Below are 22352 nucleotides of genomic sequence, written 5' to 3' on the forward strand. Positions count from 1 at the left end.
GTTAACCACCTGCTGAAAACATTAATAATAATCTTTATTATTGTCACAAGTTGGTTTCCATTAACACTGCAATGAAGTTACTGTGAAAATCACAGCTGTGCACTTTAATTCCTGCTCTTCATCTCTCCTACCATTTTCTATCTTTACGTTTCTCTCTCTTGCAGCCTGTGTTCAGTCGACATTTCAGCCCATTGCCAGCAGGAGACAAAATTATGTGTAATGCAGAACAAGTGATATCTGGCCTTACTCCCAAGTGCATGTCCTCTGGTTCATCAAAGCAATTTCACACACAATAGGCCAAATTCATTATGCAATGTAATACCTTTAATAAAACAATTCTGGTACACACAGTTATTTCACAAATGATTTATGAATAAACATGCTGAGTGAACCGTGGACATTTAAGATCTTACCTACTATTTGCCCTCGTATTGTATCACTGTCTGGAGGATTGAGCTTGCATAGATCTAACCGCTGGTCTGACAAAAAAGAAGAGGGTGCAATGTTATCTTAACTGTGTGAGCACAGAAATGTATAGCAGCACACTGGAAGTCTTAATACAGTACGAGACAAGTATAGAGTTTATACATGATGCTATTCTCAGAGGTCCAGATCCTGGGAAAACATACTACTCTGCATCTAGTTCAACGAGTGGATTCCAGCAGCCATGGGCTCGTAGGCCCATCTAAATTCAAACCCTTCCACCCCTTACTTGATCATCAAAAGAGGTGCTTCAGGATGTATAGGTAAATTCCCATTGATGTCACAAAGTAACAAGCATGGCTAAGGATCTGACCTGGTAGCCCCAGACAGCAAATGTTAATCAACAATTAAGTTGCTATTATTATAGGTTTGATCATAAAATCCTTCCTCTAGATTTGCCTTCCTCTTCAAGTTTGGCACAGAAATAGAACAAGACCAAAAATTAGACTGTGAACAATCAGCCAACAAAGAGGCACATGCAAAATTTCAAAAACAAATCTGAGAAATCAGTAACTTTTTTCGGTATGAAATGCTCATGAAACACGTAATGCCAGTAAGAGTTCAAAGATGGTCAGATGTGCCTTAAAAAGGGCTGATATGGAATAAGATTGTATTTGCCCCTGTTGGCTAATGTGGAGAAGTTTGTAAATGGGTCAATACATGTTGTATTCACCTCTGTTCATCTTTATCATAAGGTTGACCAAATGGGGAATAAGGAATAAAAAGAGAAAATGGTGGAAATATTCAGTGGATCAGATAACATCTGTGGAGAAAGAAACAGGAGTTAACATTTCAGGTGATCACCTTTCATCAGAACTAGAAAAAGCTAGAGACTTTAACAGATTTTAAGTACAGATGCAGTAATATGAGCATGATGGTTTGGGGGGGGGGGGGGGGGGGGTGAAGAACAAAAGTGTGATCTGTGATATGGTGGAAGGCAGGAGAAATTAAATGACAAAGAGGATGATGATGCAAGGCTAAAGAAGATAGTAATGGAGCAAGTAAAGAATCAAAAGATGGGTCTCGATAAGGTATAAAGGGAATAGCAGAATTGTCATGAACAGCTGCCATGAAAAGGAATTGGGGCATAGATTATGATCCAAAATTGTGCAGAAGGTTGTAAATGACATAATCAAAAGATGCTGTTCTTCAGGTTTTCACTGAGCTTCATTGGAGCAATGTAGGGAAGAGGACAGAGAGGTCAGAAAGAGATTGGAGCACATAATTAATCTGTCAATGAGGTGCTTTACAGCCTTCCGGATTCATTACTGAGTTCAACAATTTCAGATCATAACCACTGCTCTTATTTTATCCAGATGGTAGTGTTTGGTGATGATTCTGCTATTCCCATTTACACATTCACCCAGACCCACCTTTTGTTTCTTTTCTCATGATTTTCTGTTGCTTTGCACCATCATCCTTTGCATCATTTAACCTCTTCTGCCTTCTAGCCCATCACAAACCCTCCCTTGCATTCTTTTGTTTCCTCTCTGCCTCTTTATTGGCTTAAAACCTGTTATATTTCTGATTTATTCCAGGTCTGACTGAAACTTAACTCCATTCCTCTCTCCAGTGATGCTGTCTGGCTGATTGGTTATTTCCAGCATGCTTTGTTTGCTTTTACATGAGAAATAAGGTTTTTTTTTTATCCAGTCATGGGCTGAACAGCATAATACCAGAAGAGAGGCAAGAGTGGTTGCCTTCAGCATCAAGGCAGCAGCCAAACAAGAATGGTGCCAAAAAGCCTTCGCAAAATTCAAGTCAATGCGAAAGTGAATCAGTGGATAGAGGTTATACTTATTGCAACGGAAGACATTTACTACTGTCAGAGGTCATCAAAACTGCTGGGACATTAGCACAGGATTTGCACAAATAATTATCTTGGCCCAGCCACCTTCAGGTCCCCCATCAATGAATGTTCCTCTGTCACAAAGCCCCAAAGAGATAGGGTTGTTCGCTTGCATACAGCTTTATTCAAACTGTCTCATAGTAAGCAGCTCATGACAGCTTACAAGAGGAAATAGATAACCATCAGATAAAAACTGACAAGTAACAGGCAACATCTTGCGTCATGTTAAGTACTGGGTAATAAACATCTCAAACTAAATTAAGTCTAGTAATTTCCCTCAATTTTCAAAGGTACATATATTACCAAGTGCCCCACCACCACCATCTTGGCGCTGACCATTGGTGAGAAGTTGAATTGGACCAGTCATATCAACATGCTACATAACCACAGAACGGGATTAGGACCCTGCAAGACTGGCTCACCACCTGACCCTCTTAAAGCCTTTCCAACATACTCATGCTTCAAGTCAGACGTATGATGGAACGCTGACCATTCATCCTGGATTGCTGCAGAAATAACAATACTCAAGTGTTCAACACCAACCAACACCAAATTTACATGATTGGTGCACCTGCTGCTGGACCATTCCGCCATTGCTGGAAAACGAAGGCTGCAGTTATTGCAATCTACAGGATGTACTGCAGTAACTCATCCAGGCTATTTAAGACTGCATTTCCATCCACTGTGAGTTCCACCAGCGAGAAGTTTAGTTATTACTGTGGCTTAATGAGCAGGAATGGTTTCAGTGTTTTCAGATGGAATAAAGAGGGAGGGATAAAAGGGTAAATTACCATGAATTTAAGAGCAAATAGAGTTTAACTGACTTAAATTAGATATTTATAATGCAATAACAGGAACGATTCATGAGGATAATTAGGTTCACCAAAAGGTGTTTGATAAAATGCCAAAAATAGGTTTGCCAACAAAGTTAAAGTCCATGGAACAAAAGGGACAATGGTTGGATATGAAGTTGGCCGAGTAACAGGAAACTCAGTAGTTGTGAACAGCTGTATTTCGGACTGGAGGAATGTATATAGTGGAGTTTCCCGGGCATTGTATTAGGACCAATGCTTTTCTTGTTCTATATTAATGAAGTAGGCTTGGTGTGCAGGGCAAATTACAAAATTATCCGATGGTTCATAACTTGTAAGTATTGTGCACAAGGTGAGGATAGTGATAGACATCAAAAATGACATAGGCTGGTGGACTGACAGACATGCTGCAGAAGTACGAAACATTCTGGTAGGAAGATGAGCAGAGGCAATATAAACAGTACAATTTTAAAGGCATTGCAGGGGCAGGCAGACTTGGAGGTACAGGTGCACAAATCGTTGAAGGTAGCAGGGCAGGTTAAAAATACATGATCCTGGGCTTTGTAAATAGAGGCACAGAGTACAAAGTAAGGGAATTATAGTGAAACTTTAGAAAACATTGGCTCAGTCTCAACTGGAGTATTCTGTTTAAGTCTGTCCACTTTAGGAATGGTGTGAAGTAATTTGGGAGCATGCAGAAAGATTCATGAGAATGGTTCCAGGGAGAGGGACTTCAACTGAGAGGACAGATTGGAGATGCTGGGGCTATCCCCCTGAAAGAAGGTTGAAAGGAAATCTGACAGGAGTGTTCAAAATCATGAGGGGTCTGAATAGAGTTGATAGGGAGAAATTGATCCCATTGACGGAAGGGTTAAGAACCTGAGGGTACTGACTTAATGTGATGACCAAAGAAAAGGAGGCAAAATGGACAAAAGACAGGAGGATAAACTTTGTTTTTAAACACAGTAATTGGTCATTAATATTAAGGTGTTTAGCATTTTTGAAAGTGGATAAATTACCACCCTAAATGAAATGTTTCCCAGGCTGCTATAAGAAGGGATGAAACAGTAGAGCTCTGACCATCATTTTTAAACCCTACCTAGATACAAACATGGTGCCAGAAGACTAAAGGATTACTGACATTGTACTATTATGTAAAAAGGAAGGGACAGATTGCCTAATTATAAACGGTCAGCCTATTGGTGGTGGACAGGCTATTGGTAACAAATTCTAAAGGACAATATTAATTGTCATTTAGAAAGGCAGAAATTAATCACAGGCAGTCAGCTTGGATTTGTCTAATTAACTTCACTGAATTTTTTTGAGAGATAACAAGGACGTTGAATGAGGGTAGTAGCACATTTGATGCAGTTGATGTGGATTTTAGCATAGCTTTTGACAATGTTCCATATGGTAGACTAGTCAAGGAATTAAAAACCCACAGGATCCAAAGACGGGCAGCACGGTAGCACAGTGGGTAGTACTGTTGCTTCACAGCTCCAGGGTCCCAGGTTCCATTCTGGCTGGGTCACTGTTTGTGCGGAGTCCGCACATTCTCCCAGTGTCTCCGTGGGTTTCTTCCCACAGTCCAAGATGTGCAGATTAGGTGGATTGGCCATGCTAAATTGCCCTTAGTATTGGGTGGAGGTTACGGGTATAGGGTGGAGGTATGGGCTTAAGTAGGGTGCTTTTTGCATGGGCCGTTGCAGACTTGATGGGCCTAGTGGCCTCCTTCTGCACTGTAAATTCTATGAACAAGTGGCAAAATTGGCTGAGTGGCAGGAAATAAAGGGTAATAGTTTACGCATGTTTTTGTGACTGGAAGGCCGTACAGGCTCATATCCCTTATATTTTATGGTAGATATCAATGATTTAGACTTAATTGTGGTGGGCATGATTAAGAAGTTGCAAATGATACAAAATTTGGTCATGTGGTTGAGACCAAGAAAGAAAGCTATAGGCTGCAGGAAGATATCAATGGCCTTGTTACCTGGACAGAAAATTAGCAAATGGAATTCAATTTGGAGAAGTGGGAGGTAGTGCATTTTGGGTGGGCAAACATGGCAAGGTGTTACACTACATTTGGTAGGACACTGAGATTATTAAAGATAAGTTTGCGGAGTACTTGGAAGTGCATGATAAAATAGGCCTGAGTCAGCACGGTTTTGCAAGAGGAGGTCATGTCTGACAAATCTGTTAGATTTCTTTGAGGAGATAACAAGGAAGCTAGACAAAGGGGAACGAGTGGACGTGATCTACTTAGATTTCCAGAGGTCTTTGGCAAGGTGCCGGATAGAAGGCTGTTAAATAAGTTAAAGGCCCATGGTGTCAAGTATAAGATACTGGCATGGATAGAGGATTGGCTGACTGGTAGAAGGCAGAGAATGGGGATAAAGGGGTCTTTTTCACGATGCCAGCCAGTGACTAGTGGTGTGCCTCAGCGGTCGTTGTTGGGACCACGACTTTCACAATATACATTAACGATCTGGAAGAAGGAACTGAGGGCACTCTTGCTAAGTTCGCAGATGATACAAAGATATGCAGGACAGGTAGTATGGAGGAAGCAGTGGGGCTACAGAAGGGCTTTGACAGGCTAGGAGAGTGGGCAAAGAAGTGGCAGATGGAATACAATGTGGAACATTGTGAGGTTATATACTTTGGTAGAATAGTAAGTGGCACTTTAGCTGTGGCCTAACTAGTGTATTACACAATTGTAACATAACCTTCCTACTCTTATATTCTATACCTTGGTTAATAAAAGGAAGTAATTTCTCTTCCGCCTTAACTGCTTATCTACCTGTCCTGCTAATTTCAGGAATGTACAGGGCATGTACCATGTGGGCATAGACTATTTTCTAAGTGGGAAAAGGCTGAGGAAATCAGAAGCACAAAGGGACTTAAGAACCTTAGTTCAAGATCCTCTTAGGTTAACGTGCAGGTTCAGCCGGCAGTTAGGAAGGCAAATGCAATGTCAGCATTCAATTTGAGAGGGCTAGAATACAAGAGCAGGGATGTACTTCTGAGGCTGTATAAGGCTCTGGTCAGACCCCATTTGGAATATTGTGAGCAGTTTTGGGCCCCATATTTAAGGAAGAATGTGCTGGCCTTGGAAAGGGTCCAGGGAAGGTTCACAAGAATGATCCCTGGAATGAAGAGCTTGACATATGAGGAGCGGCTGAGGACTCTAGGTCTGTATTCGTTGGAGTAGGGTGGAAATGTGGGCTTAAGTTGGCTGCTCTTTGCAAGAGCCAGTGCAGACTCGATGGGCCAAACGTCCTCCTTCTGCGCTGTCGGGATTCTATGATACTGAGAGGCCTAGATAGAATGGACGTGGAGAGTATATTTCCACCAGTAGGAAAAACTAGAACCTGAGGGCACTGTCTCAGACTGAAGGGACAATCCTTCAAAACTGAGATGAGGAGGTACATGCCCACAGATTCCTAAAGTTAGCAGGACAGGTAGATAAGTGGTTAAGGTGGCAGAGGAATTACTTCCTTTTATTAACCAATGTATAGAATATAAGAGTAGGAAGGTTATGTTACAATTGTATAATACACTAGTTAGGCCACAGCTAAAGTGCCACTTACAGTTCTGATCACTATATTACAAGAAGAATGTGATTGCATAGAAAGGATACAGAGGAGATTAACAAGAATGTTGTCAAGACTGGAGAATTTTAGCTTAGAGGAAAGATTGGATAGGCTGGAGATATTTCCTTTCTAACAGGAGAAGCAGAGGAGAGATACTGAGAAATTAGGAGGGGACGAGGTAGATGATAGGAAGGACCTATTTCCTTTAGCAGTGAAGCCAAAGAACAGGGGTAGAGATTTAAAGTAATTGTTAGAAGGAATAGGGGGGCATTGAGGAGACTTTTATCATCACATGCATCCAGTGAGTCTGGAACTCACTGTCTGAAATGGTGGTAGAGGCATAAAACGTAACTGCATTTAATAAAAAACACTGGATATGTCCTTGAAGTGTTTAACGTACAAGGTTATTGACCATGAGTTAGAAAGTGAAATCAGGCTGGATTGCTCTTTTTGGCTGGCACAAACAAGATGCGCCAGATGGTTCATTTCTGTGGATAAATTTAGTGTCTCTTTGAACATCTAGAAGAAAATCACCTCTAAATTTCCCTCCAAGTCACACACTATCCTGACTTTGACACACCATCATCAGTGGGTCAATTTCTAGGAATTCCTTACCTCTCAGCACAAATCCTCCAAATGGGTCAAAGAATTGGCCATCATTTTCTTAAGACAACTAGGGATAAGCCATGAATGCACCCGGCGAGTGACATCCAAATTCTACGAACAGGTAGGTATAAAAAAGTTGTGCCGCTTTAAAGAGTCATGGCTCAATTTCTCAGAAAGAGAAGGCCATCCGGTCAAGTCTCACTTGCCCAAATAATCTATGCTGACACTTCAGTGCAGTGTTCAACACGTGCTGTTCCTACCCCTCAGGTGGTTGTAAAACATTCCATGGCACTTTTCAAAAAAACAGGTGTTCACCTGGTTCCCTGGCCAACATTTACATCTCAATCATTGCCAAAATAGATGATTTATTAATTTATCTATTGTCGTTTGTGGGATATTCCGTTTACAAACTGTCTACCACTTTACCCAGATTACTAGTGACCATTGTCAAAAAAAGCACTTAATTGGCTGTGCAGTGCTTTCAAAAATTCTGAGGTCATTAAAGATACCATATTAATGCGAAATCTGTTTTTAAACAGACGTAGCTTTCTCTTCCTAAGAAAGTCCAACACAACTTGGGTCACCTACACAAAGCAAAGGAGAAAATGAACAGTCCAATGCCACTTTCCAATTGTTGACATGCTTTTTGTAAGGAGATATAGTAACCATTTTTCTATTCTCTCCACCATCGGAATACTCCACAATAACAAAGGTCCCAAGCTAACATATTACCGAGGATCAGTTGAAGTTCATCCCATCAGTAACCAGGCTATTAAGAGTGCCAGAAAAGCTTGAAAATTAAACTCAAATAATTAGTTAGTTAATCCTTGCTTATACATTAGTTCTACTGCCAAAAATAATTATCAAGAGTCATACTACATACAGCCAGTGTCCTTTAGCCTACTGATGGCATTTGATAGCAGCCGAACACAGCCCAGGAAGCCAGCTCCCTGTTTCTTATGTATTTTCTTGTGATTCCATATGCTTATAGTAATTGAGTCTGCTTTTCCAATGTACCTGAAAAGGAAGAAGTTATGAGTATGAAAACAAAAGCATCACCACAAACAACTCAAGATGCTGAAACAACCCAAAGGTCTCCAACAATGCTTCCCCCATTTGACAGACTTATTACATATTAACTAGTGCCATGGGGGGGAGAATTTAAACTATTTGGCTTTGGAATGAGCACCAGGGTAAAGCAGAACTGATAGAAACAGGCAGCATTTGAAAGAAAAAATAGTTTAAAAACAGGATGATCTGACTGGGAAAATGCGAGATACACTGGAGTAGATTTGGAGTGCTTGTGTGTAAATACATTGGAGTGTGGTAAAATAAGGTTTGTGAGCTGCAAACTCAAGTGGTCATGGGGATTATGATAGAGTGGCTATAAAGCGACTTAATCAAGGGGAAAATGGCACTTAATCTTCTGGGCTACAAAGTATTCATGAAAGATATAGAAGGAAAAAAAAGGATGGGAGGATTGATCAAACAGAATCATTGAATTTACAGTGCAGGCGGCCTTTCGGCCCATCAAGTCTGCCCGGCCCTTGGAAAGAGCACCCTACTTCAGCCCACACCTCCACCACATTCCTGCAACCCCACCTAAGGGGCAATTTAGCATAGCCAATCCACCTAACCTGCACATCTTTGGACTGTGGGAGGAAATCCGAGCACCCGGAGGAAATCCCCGCAGAAACGGGGAGAAAGTGCAAACTCCACACAGTCACCCGAGGCCGGAATTGAACATGGGACCCTGGAGCTGTGAGGCAGCAGAGCTAGCCACTGTGCCACCCCTATACTGTTAAAGCAGTAGAATGAATCCTCAAGTGCATCAAAGATAGAATTGGTTAGAATTAAGTAATTGAGGAGCTGTTACAATGCTGAGTGTATATTATGGGCCATCAATAGCGGGAAGGAGGGAAAGAAGAATATTTGTAGATAAATTGCAGAAATATGGAAGAACTCCAGATTAGTTATTTTTATTTGTCCATTGGGCATGAGCATCGCTGGCAAGGTCAGCATTTGGTTGCCTATCCTCAATTGCTCTTGAGGTGGCAGGCGAGCCATCTGCTTGAACCGCTGAAGTCCACTTGGTGTTGGTACATTCACAGTGTTGGTAGGAAGGGAGTTCCAGGATTTGACCCAGCAACAGCGAAAGAATGGTGATACAGTTTCAAATCAGGATGATGTGTGTCTTGGAGGAGAAACCTGCAGGTGGTGGCATTCCCATGCATCTGGGTGCTCTTGATCTTCTATGTGGTGGAAGTCGTAGATTTTGAAGCTGTTGTCGAAGGAGCCTTGGCAAACTATTACAGTCGTCTTGTACATGGTACACATTGCTGATACTGTGTACCAGTGGTTGCAGGAGTAAATGTTTACGGGTGGTGGATGGGGTGTCAATCAAGTAGGCTGCTTTGCTCTGCAGGTTGTTGGCCTCCTTGAGTAATGTCAGAGTTACATTAAAGTGGGGTGTTTTCCAACACATTCCCGAATGTGCCTTAAAGATGGTAGGCAGGCTTTGGGATGTCAGGGGGTGAGTTACTCACGGCAGAATTCCAAGCCTCTGACCTGCTCTTTTGGCACTGTTTTTATATGGCTGGTCCAGTTAAGATTCTGGTCAATGGTGACATCGCAAGCTCTTGCTGATGGGGGATTCAGTGCCATTGCATTTCTAGGGAGATGTTAGATGCTCTCTTGTTAGAGATGCCTATTGCTCGCACCTGTCTGATGCGAATATTACTTGCCACCTAGCAACCAAAGCCTGATTGTGCCCCAAGTCTTGCTGCATGCAGGAAAAGACTTCTTCAGTTTGGACGAGTTGCAAGGCACTTTGCAATCGTCAGCGAATATCACCAATACTAACCTTATACTGGACATAATTTCATTTATGAAGTAGCTGACGATGGTTGGGCCTGATACACTATCCTGAAGAACTCCTGCACCCATGTCCTGGGGCTTGAAATAATTGAGTTCCAACAACCATAACCAACTTCCTTTGTGCTCGGGCATCACTTCAACCAGTGGAGAAATTATCTCCGATTCCCACAGACCTCAATTTTGCTAGAACTCCTTGATACCACACTCAGGTCAAGTGCTGCCTTGATGTCAAGGGCAGTTGCACTCAGTTCACCTCTGGAATTCTCAGCTTTTGTCCATATTCAGACCAAGGTTATTATGAGGTCTGCAGCCATGTGTGGCCCTGCAGAACTCAAACTGAGCGTCGGTAAGCAAGTTAATGTTGAGTATGTGGCACGTGATATCACAGTTGACATCTTCCATCACTTTGCTGATGATCAAGAGTAGTCTGATGAGGTGCTATTTGGCCAGATTGAACTTGTCCTAATTTTTGTAGTCAGGACATAACTGTACAATTTTCTACATTGTTGGTAGATGCCAGTGTTGTAGCTATACTGGACATCTTAGCTAAGGATATCTGGAGCACAAGTCTTCAGTACTATAGTTGTGCTGATGTCAGGGTCCATATCCTTTGCTGCATCCAGTACAAAGACCCATTTCTCGATTTCACAGAGAGAATCAAACTTGCTGAAGACTAGCATCTGTGATGCTAGGAACCTCAGGAGGAGGTTGAAATGGATCCGCCGCTCAGCATTTCCGGCTGAAGATGGTTCCGAGTGCATCTTTTGCATGGATGTGCTGGGATCTCCCATCATTGAAGATGTGTATGTTTGTGAGCCTTTTTCTCTGGTTGGGTGTTTACTTGGCCACCAACATTCATGGCTGGATGTGGCAGGAATGTAAAGTTTTTGCCTGATTTGTTGGCTGTAGGATTATTAGATAAAGGGAATTTAAGTTATCTGAATATAGACTGGGATAATAAATGTAAAGGGACAAGCACATTTTTGAAATGCATCCAAGAGAATTTTCTTGATCAGTATGTCTCCAGCCCAATGAGAAAGGAAACAGTGCTAGACCTAGTTTGGGGTAATTAAGTAGGACAAGTGAAGCATGTTTCAGTGGAGACTATTTAGGAAATAGTGATTACAATAGCATTAGGTTAGGAGTTGTCATGGAAATCGACAAAGATAAATCAAATATAAAAACACTCCATTGAAGGAGGACTAATTTCAGTGAGTTGATTTGCCCAAAGTGCAATGAAATCAAAGCTTGGCTGATTAAAAAAAGTAAATGTACAATGGAAAGCCTTCAAAAAGGTGGGTGTTTGGGTAAATGTTAGACATATTGCCAGAAGGGGGAATGAAGATTAAAATGAAACAGAAAAAAGTTCAAAAATAAATGTCACATTCATAATTTAATATGAAAGTGTCAGGGGAATTGACGAAGGAAGCAAGAGGGACAAAAAAAGCATATATTAATAGATGTGGGCTGACATAAAAGGAACCAGCATTTTTAAAATAAACATAACTTTACAAGTATAGACAGAGGAAGGATGGGACGGGCCAGGGAGCAAAAAGGGGATCTTCTTGTAAAGTTAGAGGTATTAATAAGTATTTTGCATTTACATTCACAAGAAAGGGTATGATGCCAACATAGCAGTAAGAGAGGATAAAATTAGCTACAGAGGAGGTCCTTAAAGGTTGGTAGCGCTCAAAGTAGGAAGTCACTGAATTCAAATGAATATGTATCCTAGGTTGCTGATGGAAGTTAAGGCGTCAACTGAGAGGTTCTGGCAACAATCTTCTAATTGTCCTCAGAAATGAGAGTGGTGCCAGAGGAATGGAAAATTGCAAATGTTACACCAATATGCAAAATAGGGGAAGATAAGCCTGGGAATTACAGACCAGTCAGCTTAATATTCATGATGGGGAAACTTTCACAAAACAACAATCCAGAATGAAATTAATTGGTAGTTGAAAAATATGATTAATAAATGAAACCCACATGGATCTGATTAATTTGTTTGAACCAACTTAATTCAGTTTTTGATGAAAAAAAACAAAGGGTTGGTGAGGTCTACATGTTCTTTCAACAGGCATTTGAAAAACAGACTTGCTGGCTAAATTAAATTCATGGGATTAAAGGGGACACTAACTGCATGGAAAATTGTCTAAGGGACAGAAAGCAGAAAGTAGGGGTGACTTGGACATACAGACCATAATTTTGGATGCACGCAGATGGAACAAATATGGAAACAAACGCTAATGAAAATAGGAACAGACATCGGGGGAGGACATCAACAGACTAGTGAAATGGGCAGACATATTGCAGGTGATTTTAACACAAGTGTAAACAAATTCATTTTGGAAGGAAGAATAAAACATTAGGTCATGTACAATGTCAAAGACTGTGTACAAGTGTCTGAAGGTGGCAGACCAGTGTAAAGGCTTTTAAATAAGAGGCATATACTACAAAACCAAAAAAAGTTGCATAATAAAACACTGGATAGCTAGAGTATTGTGGTTAATTCTAGGAAACCACACTTTAGAAAGGATGTAAAATGTTAATTTACTAGAATGGTACCACAGATGAAAGACTTGAGTTATGTGGAGGAACTAGAAAAAACTGACAATGTTCTCATTAAAGCAGAGATGGTCAAGAGAAGATTTAAGAGTGCTATTCAAAATTATGAAAACCTTTGACAGAATAATAAGCAGAAAACTGCTTCCAGTGGCAGAAGGTGAGTAACCAGAGGATACAGATTTTAGATAATGGGCAAAATGTCAAGGTGACATAAGAAAAAAGAAAACTTATTGCAGCAGGTTTTGAATGCACTACCTGAAAGATCAGTAGTAACAAATTCAATTGTAACTTTCAAAAGAAAATTAAATAAGTAGGGATATGGTTATAAATACAGGGTTATGGAGAAAGAAAAGAGAGGTGGAATCAATTGGATAGCTCTTTCAAGAGCTGACACGGGGGTGATGGACTGAATGGCCTCCTGTGTTACAATCATTTGATGACTCTACCACACACAAGACAGTCTCGTTGAATATAAACATACCCTCTTCAATCACAAACAAGCTATATTCACAACACTGAAAGTGCCTACTTTTCTGTGAAATTTACATTCGCTTCGAGCTGCACCATAACAAAACTTGAAGCCATCATCAACCATTTTAATGCAAAGGACTGATACTGACAACACCAAGTCACAGTCAGATCACTCCCATCATCTGGTAGCAAGCTTCAGGAATGGTTCAATATTTGGCCATGGTGACTGAAATAATTAAGACAAATATCCAATGATGAAAAAGTACTAGGTGAACACAGAGACGGAAAGTGAATCTACATCTTGTCACTGAGTTTAGAAAGCATTAATGATCAGTGCATTGGTGAAAATATTTTAGGAATGTGGATCAGTCATTGATTCACAGCTAATTATTCTACATTGAGAATGCTAATCATCTTCAATGATGACATATGGTCTTAAAGCAACATACTTTCTTTTCTCCCAATTTTTATTCAGCAATAGCAATATCACATATTCTACAATCAGAAGTATGTAAAAATCTAAAATTAACTTAACGTGTCCTGATGCCATAATATCGAATTAGACCCTCAACATTTTTACAAATTGTTAGAATTATTAGCCAAAAGTAGTTTGAGGCATTGAATTTTATCTAGTATGGATTCAATACAAATTTAATTTCTCAATTCTTTCAATTCCATTAACCAGAATACAGATTTTATTAACTGGTTGAGAGAACACAAATAAATAATCGGGCAATCGGTTGCGCTGGAAAATCAATCTCTAGTGTCTTCATGAATGAGTGTGCATTGCATAACGCAGGCATTTTACACCTATTTGACACACTTTACTGCTTTAAGACACTCCTTAAAACTAACCTCCTGACCAAGGTTCTGGTCAATTTGATCTAAAATCTCCTTATGTTGCTCAGTGTCATATTTTGTTTTCTAATACTCTGGTGAAGGGTCTTGGCATCCCATTGTTTTAAAATAACTATAACATAAGCTGTTGTTTTTGAGAAACTTTCGTGCAACACAAGGTAAAATAAATGTTATACGAGGAAGCATAAACTCATGATCTTTAACAATTATATGATGGAGGAGGATGGAGCAGCAGAGTCCTTCTGGCTTGGTTATTTTATTCCTACAAAGCAACCATATCCTATATTCTGAAAATACCCAATTAAAAATAATAGAATTAAAATAGATAAAATGTGGCCCCAGATTATGTCCTACTACTAATTACAGCTACTTTCCATTGGTCCCTATTGAAATACTAGTGCATCACTGACAACCGTTAAATTCTGTATTTGGTACTTTTTTCATAAATTAGTAATTTACCATTTTGCATAAAAGATAACAATCCCTTCTGATTCAAACATTTTTTAAAGATTCCTGCACTATTTATATAATGTTTGTGATTTTAAAATAACTAAATTACACTATTAAAAAGGTAATTGAAAGGCATAAGGGGACCCGAAATTACAAGACACTCAAAAAATAAAATGTTTCACTGCAGATTAACTGTACTCACAAGTCATAGTGTTGGTTCCATTTTGGGATCAAGTGTGTTTTCACCGTATCTGTCGAGTGACACTGATCCAGAGCCATCTACAATAATTTGGCAAACGGGTCGGGTAATCCTGTGCAATGCGAAAACAGTATTATTTAAAAGCATCTAAACTGATGATAACGTAACAACATTTTAAATAGTTGGCAACTTCATTCCTGACCAAAAATATATAAAAGAAATCTAAAGTCTTCATTAAACATAATCATATAAACTGTTCATTCAATTTCAGTTTCTAATAGCTCTCAATTAAAATTACAAATGCAAATATTGCTCATGGCATAGGTGCATAAACATCATTACAATTTTTCATTGTACATTGAAAGAGTGACCCTTATTGCTCCCAGAGGTTTTAAATTTAATTTTCATTACTCTTTAAGTGAGTTAGGTTTCTGAATACCAACAGAGATGTAATGATGATTCCATGATGGCATTCACCGAGCATTTTGCAAGGACACCTTGCTGAGTTGAATAAATTAACACAGGTGTTGGATTCAAGAGGCATCACGTTCACCAGTCCAAAGTTCCCTTCCCACACAATCATTTTGGGACATTCCCAAGCAAGTACATGCCTCAGTGAAGTTCCCAATTACAATCAGGCCTGTGTAAATTAGTCCCATTACAAATATCACATTTACTGTTCTTTAGTACTTTAGCCTTACCAGATAAAAACAGCAATTCTTAATTTCCTTACTCTACTATTTAGACTTGTTCAGGCAAAGGGAACAAAGGCAACTGCATGCACCAATTTGGCACCCACCTGAGCTCAGCGCAATCTTCAACCCAGGCATGACTATACCTAGCAAGATCTTGCTATATTGTCTACATTTCACTGAGGTGGCTGTCACTAATTAATGCCAGTTACTTGAGTGTGAAGTCCAGAGTGATCAGAGGAGGAGTGCTTTCATAAGCAAAGTGCTAAAGTCAGGAATTTTCTGCAAGTGGGATCCCTAGATTAATGTTTGACTTAGGACAAGGGGGCAAAGAAGGTTAGCTTGAGGAAGAGGAGCAAGAACAAAAGAAAAAAATAGAAATGGGGGTAACTGGTGGGTACTCAGGAAGACTGTAAAAGTGGTGCTGCAAGAGGAGCTGTATTGTCCTCAGGATATACTGGCACTATGAACAACATGCTTTGCCATCTGTATCTTTATACTAACAGCATTAACACATTCCTTTTGACAACGAATCTGCACAATACACTGACAAGCAGTCAATTTCTCCACCTGTATTTATTATATAAGTGCTTCACTTTTTGCCTTGCCAGTGCTTAATGCAGTATATCAATTCTTATCTAATATTTTTCTCTTTCTCTTTCTAAGTGCTATTTCAGTGGGATGAGTAACTGTAATATTAGCCTGTTGCTCATGATTGGAAAGCGCTCAAGTCAACAACTATGGCACTGAACTTCTTTATATTTGGTCTTCAGATGCCCCTTCAACTATTTCCAGCTTTTGTCAGTCACCTGTCAACTTATAGCTGAAATAGGTGGATCTGGCATAACCTTGAAAGATAACCAAGTGTGTTCCTGAATGTATTCCAGTTGCTGGGTTTCCTTCGCAAATCACTAAATTGTATATGTGCGGAAATATTGGACTACACTGTCAAGTCCAATACCACAAGGTACTCTCAAGCCACTTCTTTAGCCTCTACAACCTAGAACTGAACCCTCCTGGTAAATTTGAACCCAGGATCTCAATAGCCACGGTAACATCTTTACCAAGGAAAATGACATCTGTGTTTTGAACAACTATCCCTCTGCAAATAAAGTTGCCATGGTGGATTGCAAGTTTGCTATATTTTTGCATTTGCTATTTCAGAACTGAACTTATGGCAACTTTCAGACGTACCATGCAAGAACCTGAAATGTTTTCAAAGAACTACATGAAGTGCTTCTTCTATTATTGAGGTCTCCTCTACATAGCCTCAGTCAGGTACAGATCTATGGGCCTTGCAGTACACAATATCTAACCCTAGCCTTTTTTTCCTGTTATTGCCCCTGTATTACATTAACTCGCTCTTCCTGATTATCCTATGGTGTGTATATCTGAGCTGGTGCTTGTGTGGTCAGAAGTGCTTGACGATTGATCAAGTGAAGAGTTGGCTTCCTGCTTGTCCTTTGTGGCAGGCACAGTAATTGGGAAGCTCTATATAAAGAGAAAAGAGCGGTTAGAATGGCACAATTTACAACGGTCCCTGCACACGTAGAAAAGGCAAAATAGTGAGTTGCCATGCTGCTCCTGGACATGTCATTGGGTGAATGAATTTGAATGGTATGCAAGTAGAAAAGGTTAGAGAATACTCGTCTCATTGGCCTGTCACAAAAGCCACCTCGCCATACTCTTAAGGGCCTCCACCATAATGATGTCCTGATCTGCATTAATAGGTCAGATGCTGCAATTGCTAGGGTCACCACCATTGTGCTTTCTCACATGATCATTGTGTGCAGCCTCCACCTTTAAAAGCAGACAAAAATGTAAGCTTTCAGCACATGGTTTGACCTGAGTGGTGTGCCAGTGACCAGCATTCATTCCACCTAATGTGAATGGATGATTGCAGGTGACATTTTGACTTCTGGGCACAACCTACAACAGTTTGAGTGTTCTATTGCAAGCCTTTTTCCATGCCAGGCCTGTTGAGATTGAAGCGTCTTATCAAATGGAGCAGGTTTGTGGTGCCCAATGGCCTACTCCTGCTCCTTCTTCATATGCTCATATCACAACAATGGTGCTATTGGTATGCAAGATACAAGAGATTATGCTAGTGCTTCCCATAGTTACTGCGGGTGCTGCACCATGTTGGGATTTGGTGCCTTTGTCATGCATAGAATGGACAAAGACTCAAGTTGAGTTGTCAACCTGTACGCAATCTTACCTTGGCATGTTTCTTCATGCCGTAGACTTTCTCCCTCATCTGCTCCCACAACCCGTGGACTTGGGAGACAATGCTGACTTTACCAGCTAACTCTGGCCGCGCATACTGCAGATTTGATTGCAAAAAAGGGAACACCTCCACCTGAAATATTCCAATCCTCCTTTATCTTGTCTCTCCGAACAGAAAATGAAAACTCTCCTTATCAAAGATGTAGTTCTTTGATGATCTTTAGGAACATCCCACCTTTGGAGCATGAGCTAACCTCAGAGGCAACAATTAATGGCTGCAAAGAGCAACAGCTGACAATATTGAATCCAGCGGGGTTAGTTTTCCACTTCCTTTCTGCAATTATTTCTGGATATGTAGCGATATGCAACTCCAATTTTACATGTTTCAAGAATCAACCCTTTACATTTCAGAAGCACAATCACAGAAACAACAGTGTAATACTTACTAAAGAAATCCTTCTTAGCCAGATTTTTTGCACACAACACTGGAAGACAAAAAATATGAGATTTAATGTAATTTCTTCCTTCATTCTCTTCTTTTCCAAAAATAACTTATTTTAAAGTACAGCTTCACAAGCATGAAGAATCTGTCAGCTGCTTTCAGAAGTGGCCATTCATCAGGTGAATGTAACTGTCAAGAGATGTCCTAAATAATAGTTTGAAATTAATTTCATTTGTTTTGTTTAATAAATTCTACTTTAATGCATAAAAAGATATTTCAATAAATTCTCAGTGCAATATGATTGTAGCCTCTGCCACAGAAACGTAACGGAGATCTGGCTAATGTTGTAAGTCTGCAATCCACCACTTGGCGTCACTAAAAATCCAGATTTGCAGTCATGAAAATAGAGATAAAAACAACAGGTGGACGGTTTAAAAGTTCAAAACAGTTGGATAGTTCACTAAATTGTCTAAATTGAGTCATTGCAAATAAAGTAATCTTGATTCAGGGAAGTAATTACACACAACTTGATATCTTTCATTTTCATACTCTTGTTCCAAATATTTTGCAATTACAAAGCTATATGAAACAGAATATGGCCAGAAATACGGCCATTCAACTCAACCAATCCATGCCAGCATTTATGCTGCATTCAGTCCTTCTTTCATCCAAAACATAGCCCTCTATTCCATTCTCCTTCATTTGCTCATTCAGTCTTCCCTTAAATGCATATCTACACTATTTGCCTCAACTTCTCTCTGTGATAGCATTTCACTTTCTCACTACTCTCTGGGTACAATATTTCTTCTGAATTCCCACTTGATTTCTCGGTTATTATTTTTTTATTGTTAACTTCTAATTTTAATTTCTAACAAATGGAAACAAGTTCTCTGTGTGTACTGTATCTAAGCTTCCATTAGGTCACCCCCTTGGTCTTGATTTTTCAAGATGTGGAGATGCCGGCGTTGGACTGGGGTGAGCACAGTAAGAAGTCTTACAACACCAGGTTAAAGTCCAACAGGTTTGTTTCAAACACGAGCTTTCGGAGCACGGCTCCTTCTTCAGGTGAATCCTGAAGAAGGAGCCGTGCTCCGAAAGCTCGTGTTTGAAACAAACCTGTTGGACTTTAACCTGGTGTTGTAAGACTTCTTACTGTTGATTTTTCAAGAGAAAGACCACCTAACCTGTTCATACTTCCTGACAGAAATGCAAGCCAATACTTGATACCATCCTTGTCAATTATTTTTACACCTGCTGCAGTGCCTCTGTATCCTTTTTGTTATGACTATCCAAACTGCGCACAGTACTACAGATGTGTCTAACCAATATATGAAGTAAGTTTAGCATACCCTCGCTCCTGTTCAATTCTATTCCTCAAGAAATAAAACCCAGTGCTTAGTTTTCCTTTTTTTAAATGCCTTATTAACCTGACATCTGATTTTATAGTAATGTGTCTGTACTCCCAGATCCCTTTGCTCCTCCACCCCACTTGGATTTTTATTTTCCAATACATGACCACCTAATTTTTCTTACTAAAATGTAAGACTTAATGCTTATGTGTTGAAATTAATTTATCAATTGTATGCCCATTCTGCATGTTTATTAAAGTTCTCTTGTAATTTATTCCGGTTCTCCTCATTATACTATCTCCCCACACCACCATCCAACCCATTTGGTGTCATCTGTAAATTCAGAAATTGTGTATTTTATTCCAAAGTCTAAATAGTTAATATAACTTGCAAACACTAGTCGTTTTTACTGATCTTTGTGGGACTGTATTTTACACCTTCTGCCTCTCTACTTCACCCCTATGCTCTGTTCGCTGTCTTGAAGCCAGCTAGCTATCTGCTCGGTTCCTTGGTCCTGACTTACTGGTCTGTTATGCAACACCTTATCAAAGGTCTTTTGGAAATCCAGGTAAATAATATCAACTACAGCACCCTTCTCTACTCTCTGTTACCTTCTCAAAAAATTGAATAAGTTGGTCAAGCAAAACTTTTCCTTTTGAAATCCACGCTGACTATTATTAAATTTGCAGCCTCTGGCTGTTTTTCCTATTTTCTGCAATAGTGGGGATTCCATTATTTTTCTTGCCACAAATGTTAGTTGGCAAGTCAAAAGCTCCCTGGATATGTTCAAGCTTCCTTTTTAAATATATGTCTTCTGGCACTCCACCTTTTAAATTTATGTAACAGTGCATCCTAGATTCTTTTACAATGCATGAATGTAAATTGTCCTGACCAGGGGCTTGGTAAATGTATTTAATATTTCTCCTCCTTTCATTTAAACGAGACATAAAACTACAACTTTAAATAGAAATAGAAAGATCACGAAACTGGAATGGTGTATAACAGAACGAGGGACAGATGGTTTATGATTAGTGTTCCGAATAGTTGATGGATAAGAACATAGAACATATAGTGCAGGAGGCCATTCGGCCCATCGAGTCTGCAGTGACCCACTTAAGGATTTTAAACATAATGTTTATAAATGTATGAAGGGTAAGGATAACCCTTAATATTTTTTCTGGTACATAACAGTCTGAACATTTCTACTGCAAATATTTAGTGTACTATTTTGGTACAAGATGCATAAAAGTATGGTGAAATTGGAACCAAACCTTCTTCTGGAAAAGTAACTTAAATCATAAGTAAATAAAATTAAAATGGAAAAAAACCAACCAGAATTTTAACAACAATTGATATTTTTTCAGTTTAGATCAGTTTTTCAGATTTATATAAGTTCACAAGTTATTAACTGGATGAAAATGTAACATCTGGGTGGCAAAGAGCTTGGATCAAAGAGTTTTGGATTAGCTCAAGTTTGGGAAGAGTTTTCTCAAAGTTCAATGTGTGGAGTCTTCCTGGAGATTTGTTCGAGAGCCTGGCTTGACAATAAAAGTGTGTAAATTGAGATTCTCGACACAAATCAACTTTCAAACCACATTTCAACAGTGAGGGATCGAATGGGGGGTTTTGTGAGTGACATCTAGTGGTTTGCAGCATCACTCAACCGGTCATGTTCTGGCTAATTTCAGAAATTCAGAAAGAATGTTCCTGATGGTGGGGGGAGTCCAGAACTAGGAGTCATAATTTGAGGAGAGGAGAAATTTCTTCACCCAGAGAGTGGTGAATCTGTGGAATTCACTACCACAAAAAGTATGTAGCCAAAACGCTGTGTGATTTCAAGAAGGAATTAGATTTGCTCTTGAGGCTAAAGGGATCAATTGATTGGGGGGGGGAGGGGGGACAGGATCAGGGTATTGAACTCGATGATCAGCCATGATCATAATGAATGGCAGAGCAGGCTCAAAGGGCCGAATGGCCTCCTCCTGCTTTTATTTTCTATGTAATAATACAATAATAATAATAATTGCCTATTGTCACAAGTAGGCTTCAATGAAGTTACTGTGAAAAGCCCCAAGTCACGACATTCCAGCGCTTGTTCGAGGAGGCTGGTACAGGAATTGAACCCAGGCTGCTAGCCTTGTTCTGCATTACAAGCCAGCTGTTTAGCCCACTGTGCTAAACAGTAAATTAACACTGTCGACTTTACAATTAGGCATAATAATAGGGGAGGCGTTGGCGTTGGCATAGTGGTACTGTCACTGGTCTAGTAATCCAGAGACCCTGGGAAATGCTCTGGCCATCCGTTCTCGAATACCACCATGGCAGATGAAGAAATTTGAATTCAATAAAAATCAGCAATTTTTAAAAAAGTCTAATGATGAAGATAAAACCATTGTCGATTGTAGTAAAAACCCATCTGGTTCACTATTGTCCTCTGGGGAAGGAAATTTGCCACCCTTTCTTGGGTTGGCCTACATGTGAATCCAGACCCACAGCAGTGTGGTTGATTCTGAAATGCCCCCTCTGAAATAGCCTAGCAAACCACTCAGTTCAAGGGCAATTAGGAATGGGCAATAAATGCTGGCCCAGCCAACGATGCCCACATCCCCATAATGAATAAAAATGTAGGGCAGCAGTCAAGAAAGCTAAGCAGCACCGAATTGAATGCAATTCTGTTGATCTCTTCTTAAGTGTGAATTGGCTTAAGTGTCAATAGCAGTACTGTTGCTGATGATTTAGAAAGTTATTGATCTTGAGCATATAAACAGACATTTAAGTGCTGTTGAGGGAGTGTTATATTGTCTGATAAGATATTGAGCCTTGTTCAGCTGGATACAAAGGATCCTAATCTTATTCAAAGCAAAGCAGGGATGTTCTCTCGGTGGC

The 22352-nt window shown here is 39.8% G+C and overlaps 1 protein-coding gene across 4 annotated transcripts in view; it reads right to left on the minus strand.

Annotated features, from left to right (window-relative positions):
• The window catches only part of smurf1 (SMAD specific E3 ubiquitin protein ligase 1), a 163489-nt gene that overhangs the window by 57039 nt on the left and 84098 nt on the right, over window positions 1-22352 (minus strand). Inside the window, exons 2-5 of one of the 4 annotated variants that reach the window (XM_038819401.1) lie at window positions 18122-18160; window positions 14761-14869; window positions 8224-8357; window positions 414-479 (exon numbers count right to left, since the gene is read on the minus strand). In XM_038819401.1, the coding sequence (XP_038675329.1) occupies window positions 414-479; window positions 8224-8357; window positions 14761-14837 (277 nt within the window). In that variant the 5' untranslated portion in view covers window positions 14838-14869; window positions 18122-18160. Of the gene's footprint in view, window positions 1-413; window positions 480-1156; window positions 1247-8223; window positions 8358-14760; window positions 14870-18121; window positions 18161-22352 lie in introns of those variants that run through there. The other 3 variants (XM_038819403.1, XM_038819402.1, XM_038819404.1) reach the window with 3 other exon arrangements.

The sequence above is a fragment of the Scyliorhinus canicula genome, chromosome 15 (genome assembly GCF_902713615.1).
Source record: "Scyliorhinus canicula chromosome 15, sScyCan1.1, whole genome shotgun sequence".
NCBI classification, from domain to species: Eukaryota; Metazoa; Chordata; class Chondrichthyes; order Carcharhiniformes; family Scyliorhinidae; genus Scyliorhinus; species Scyliorhinus canicula.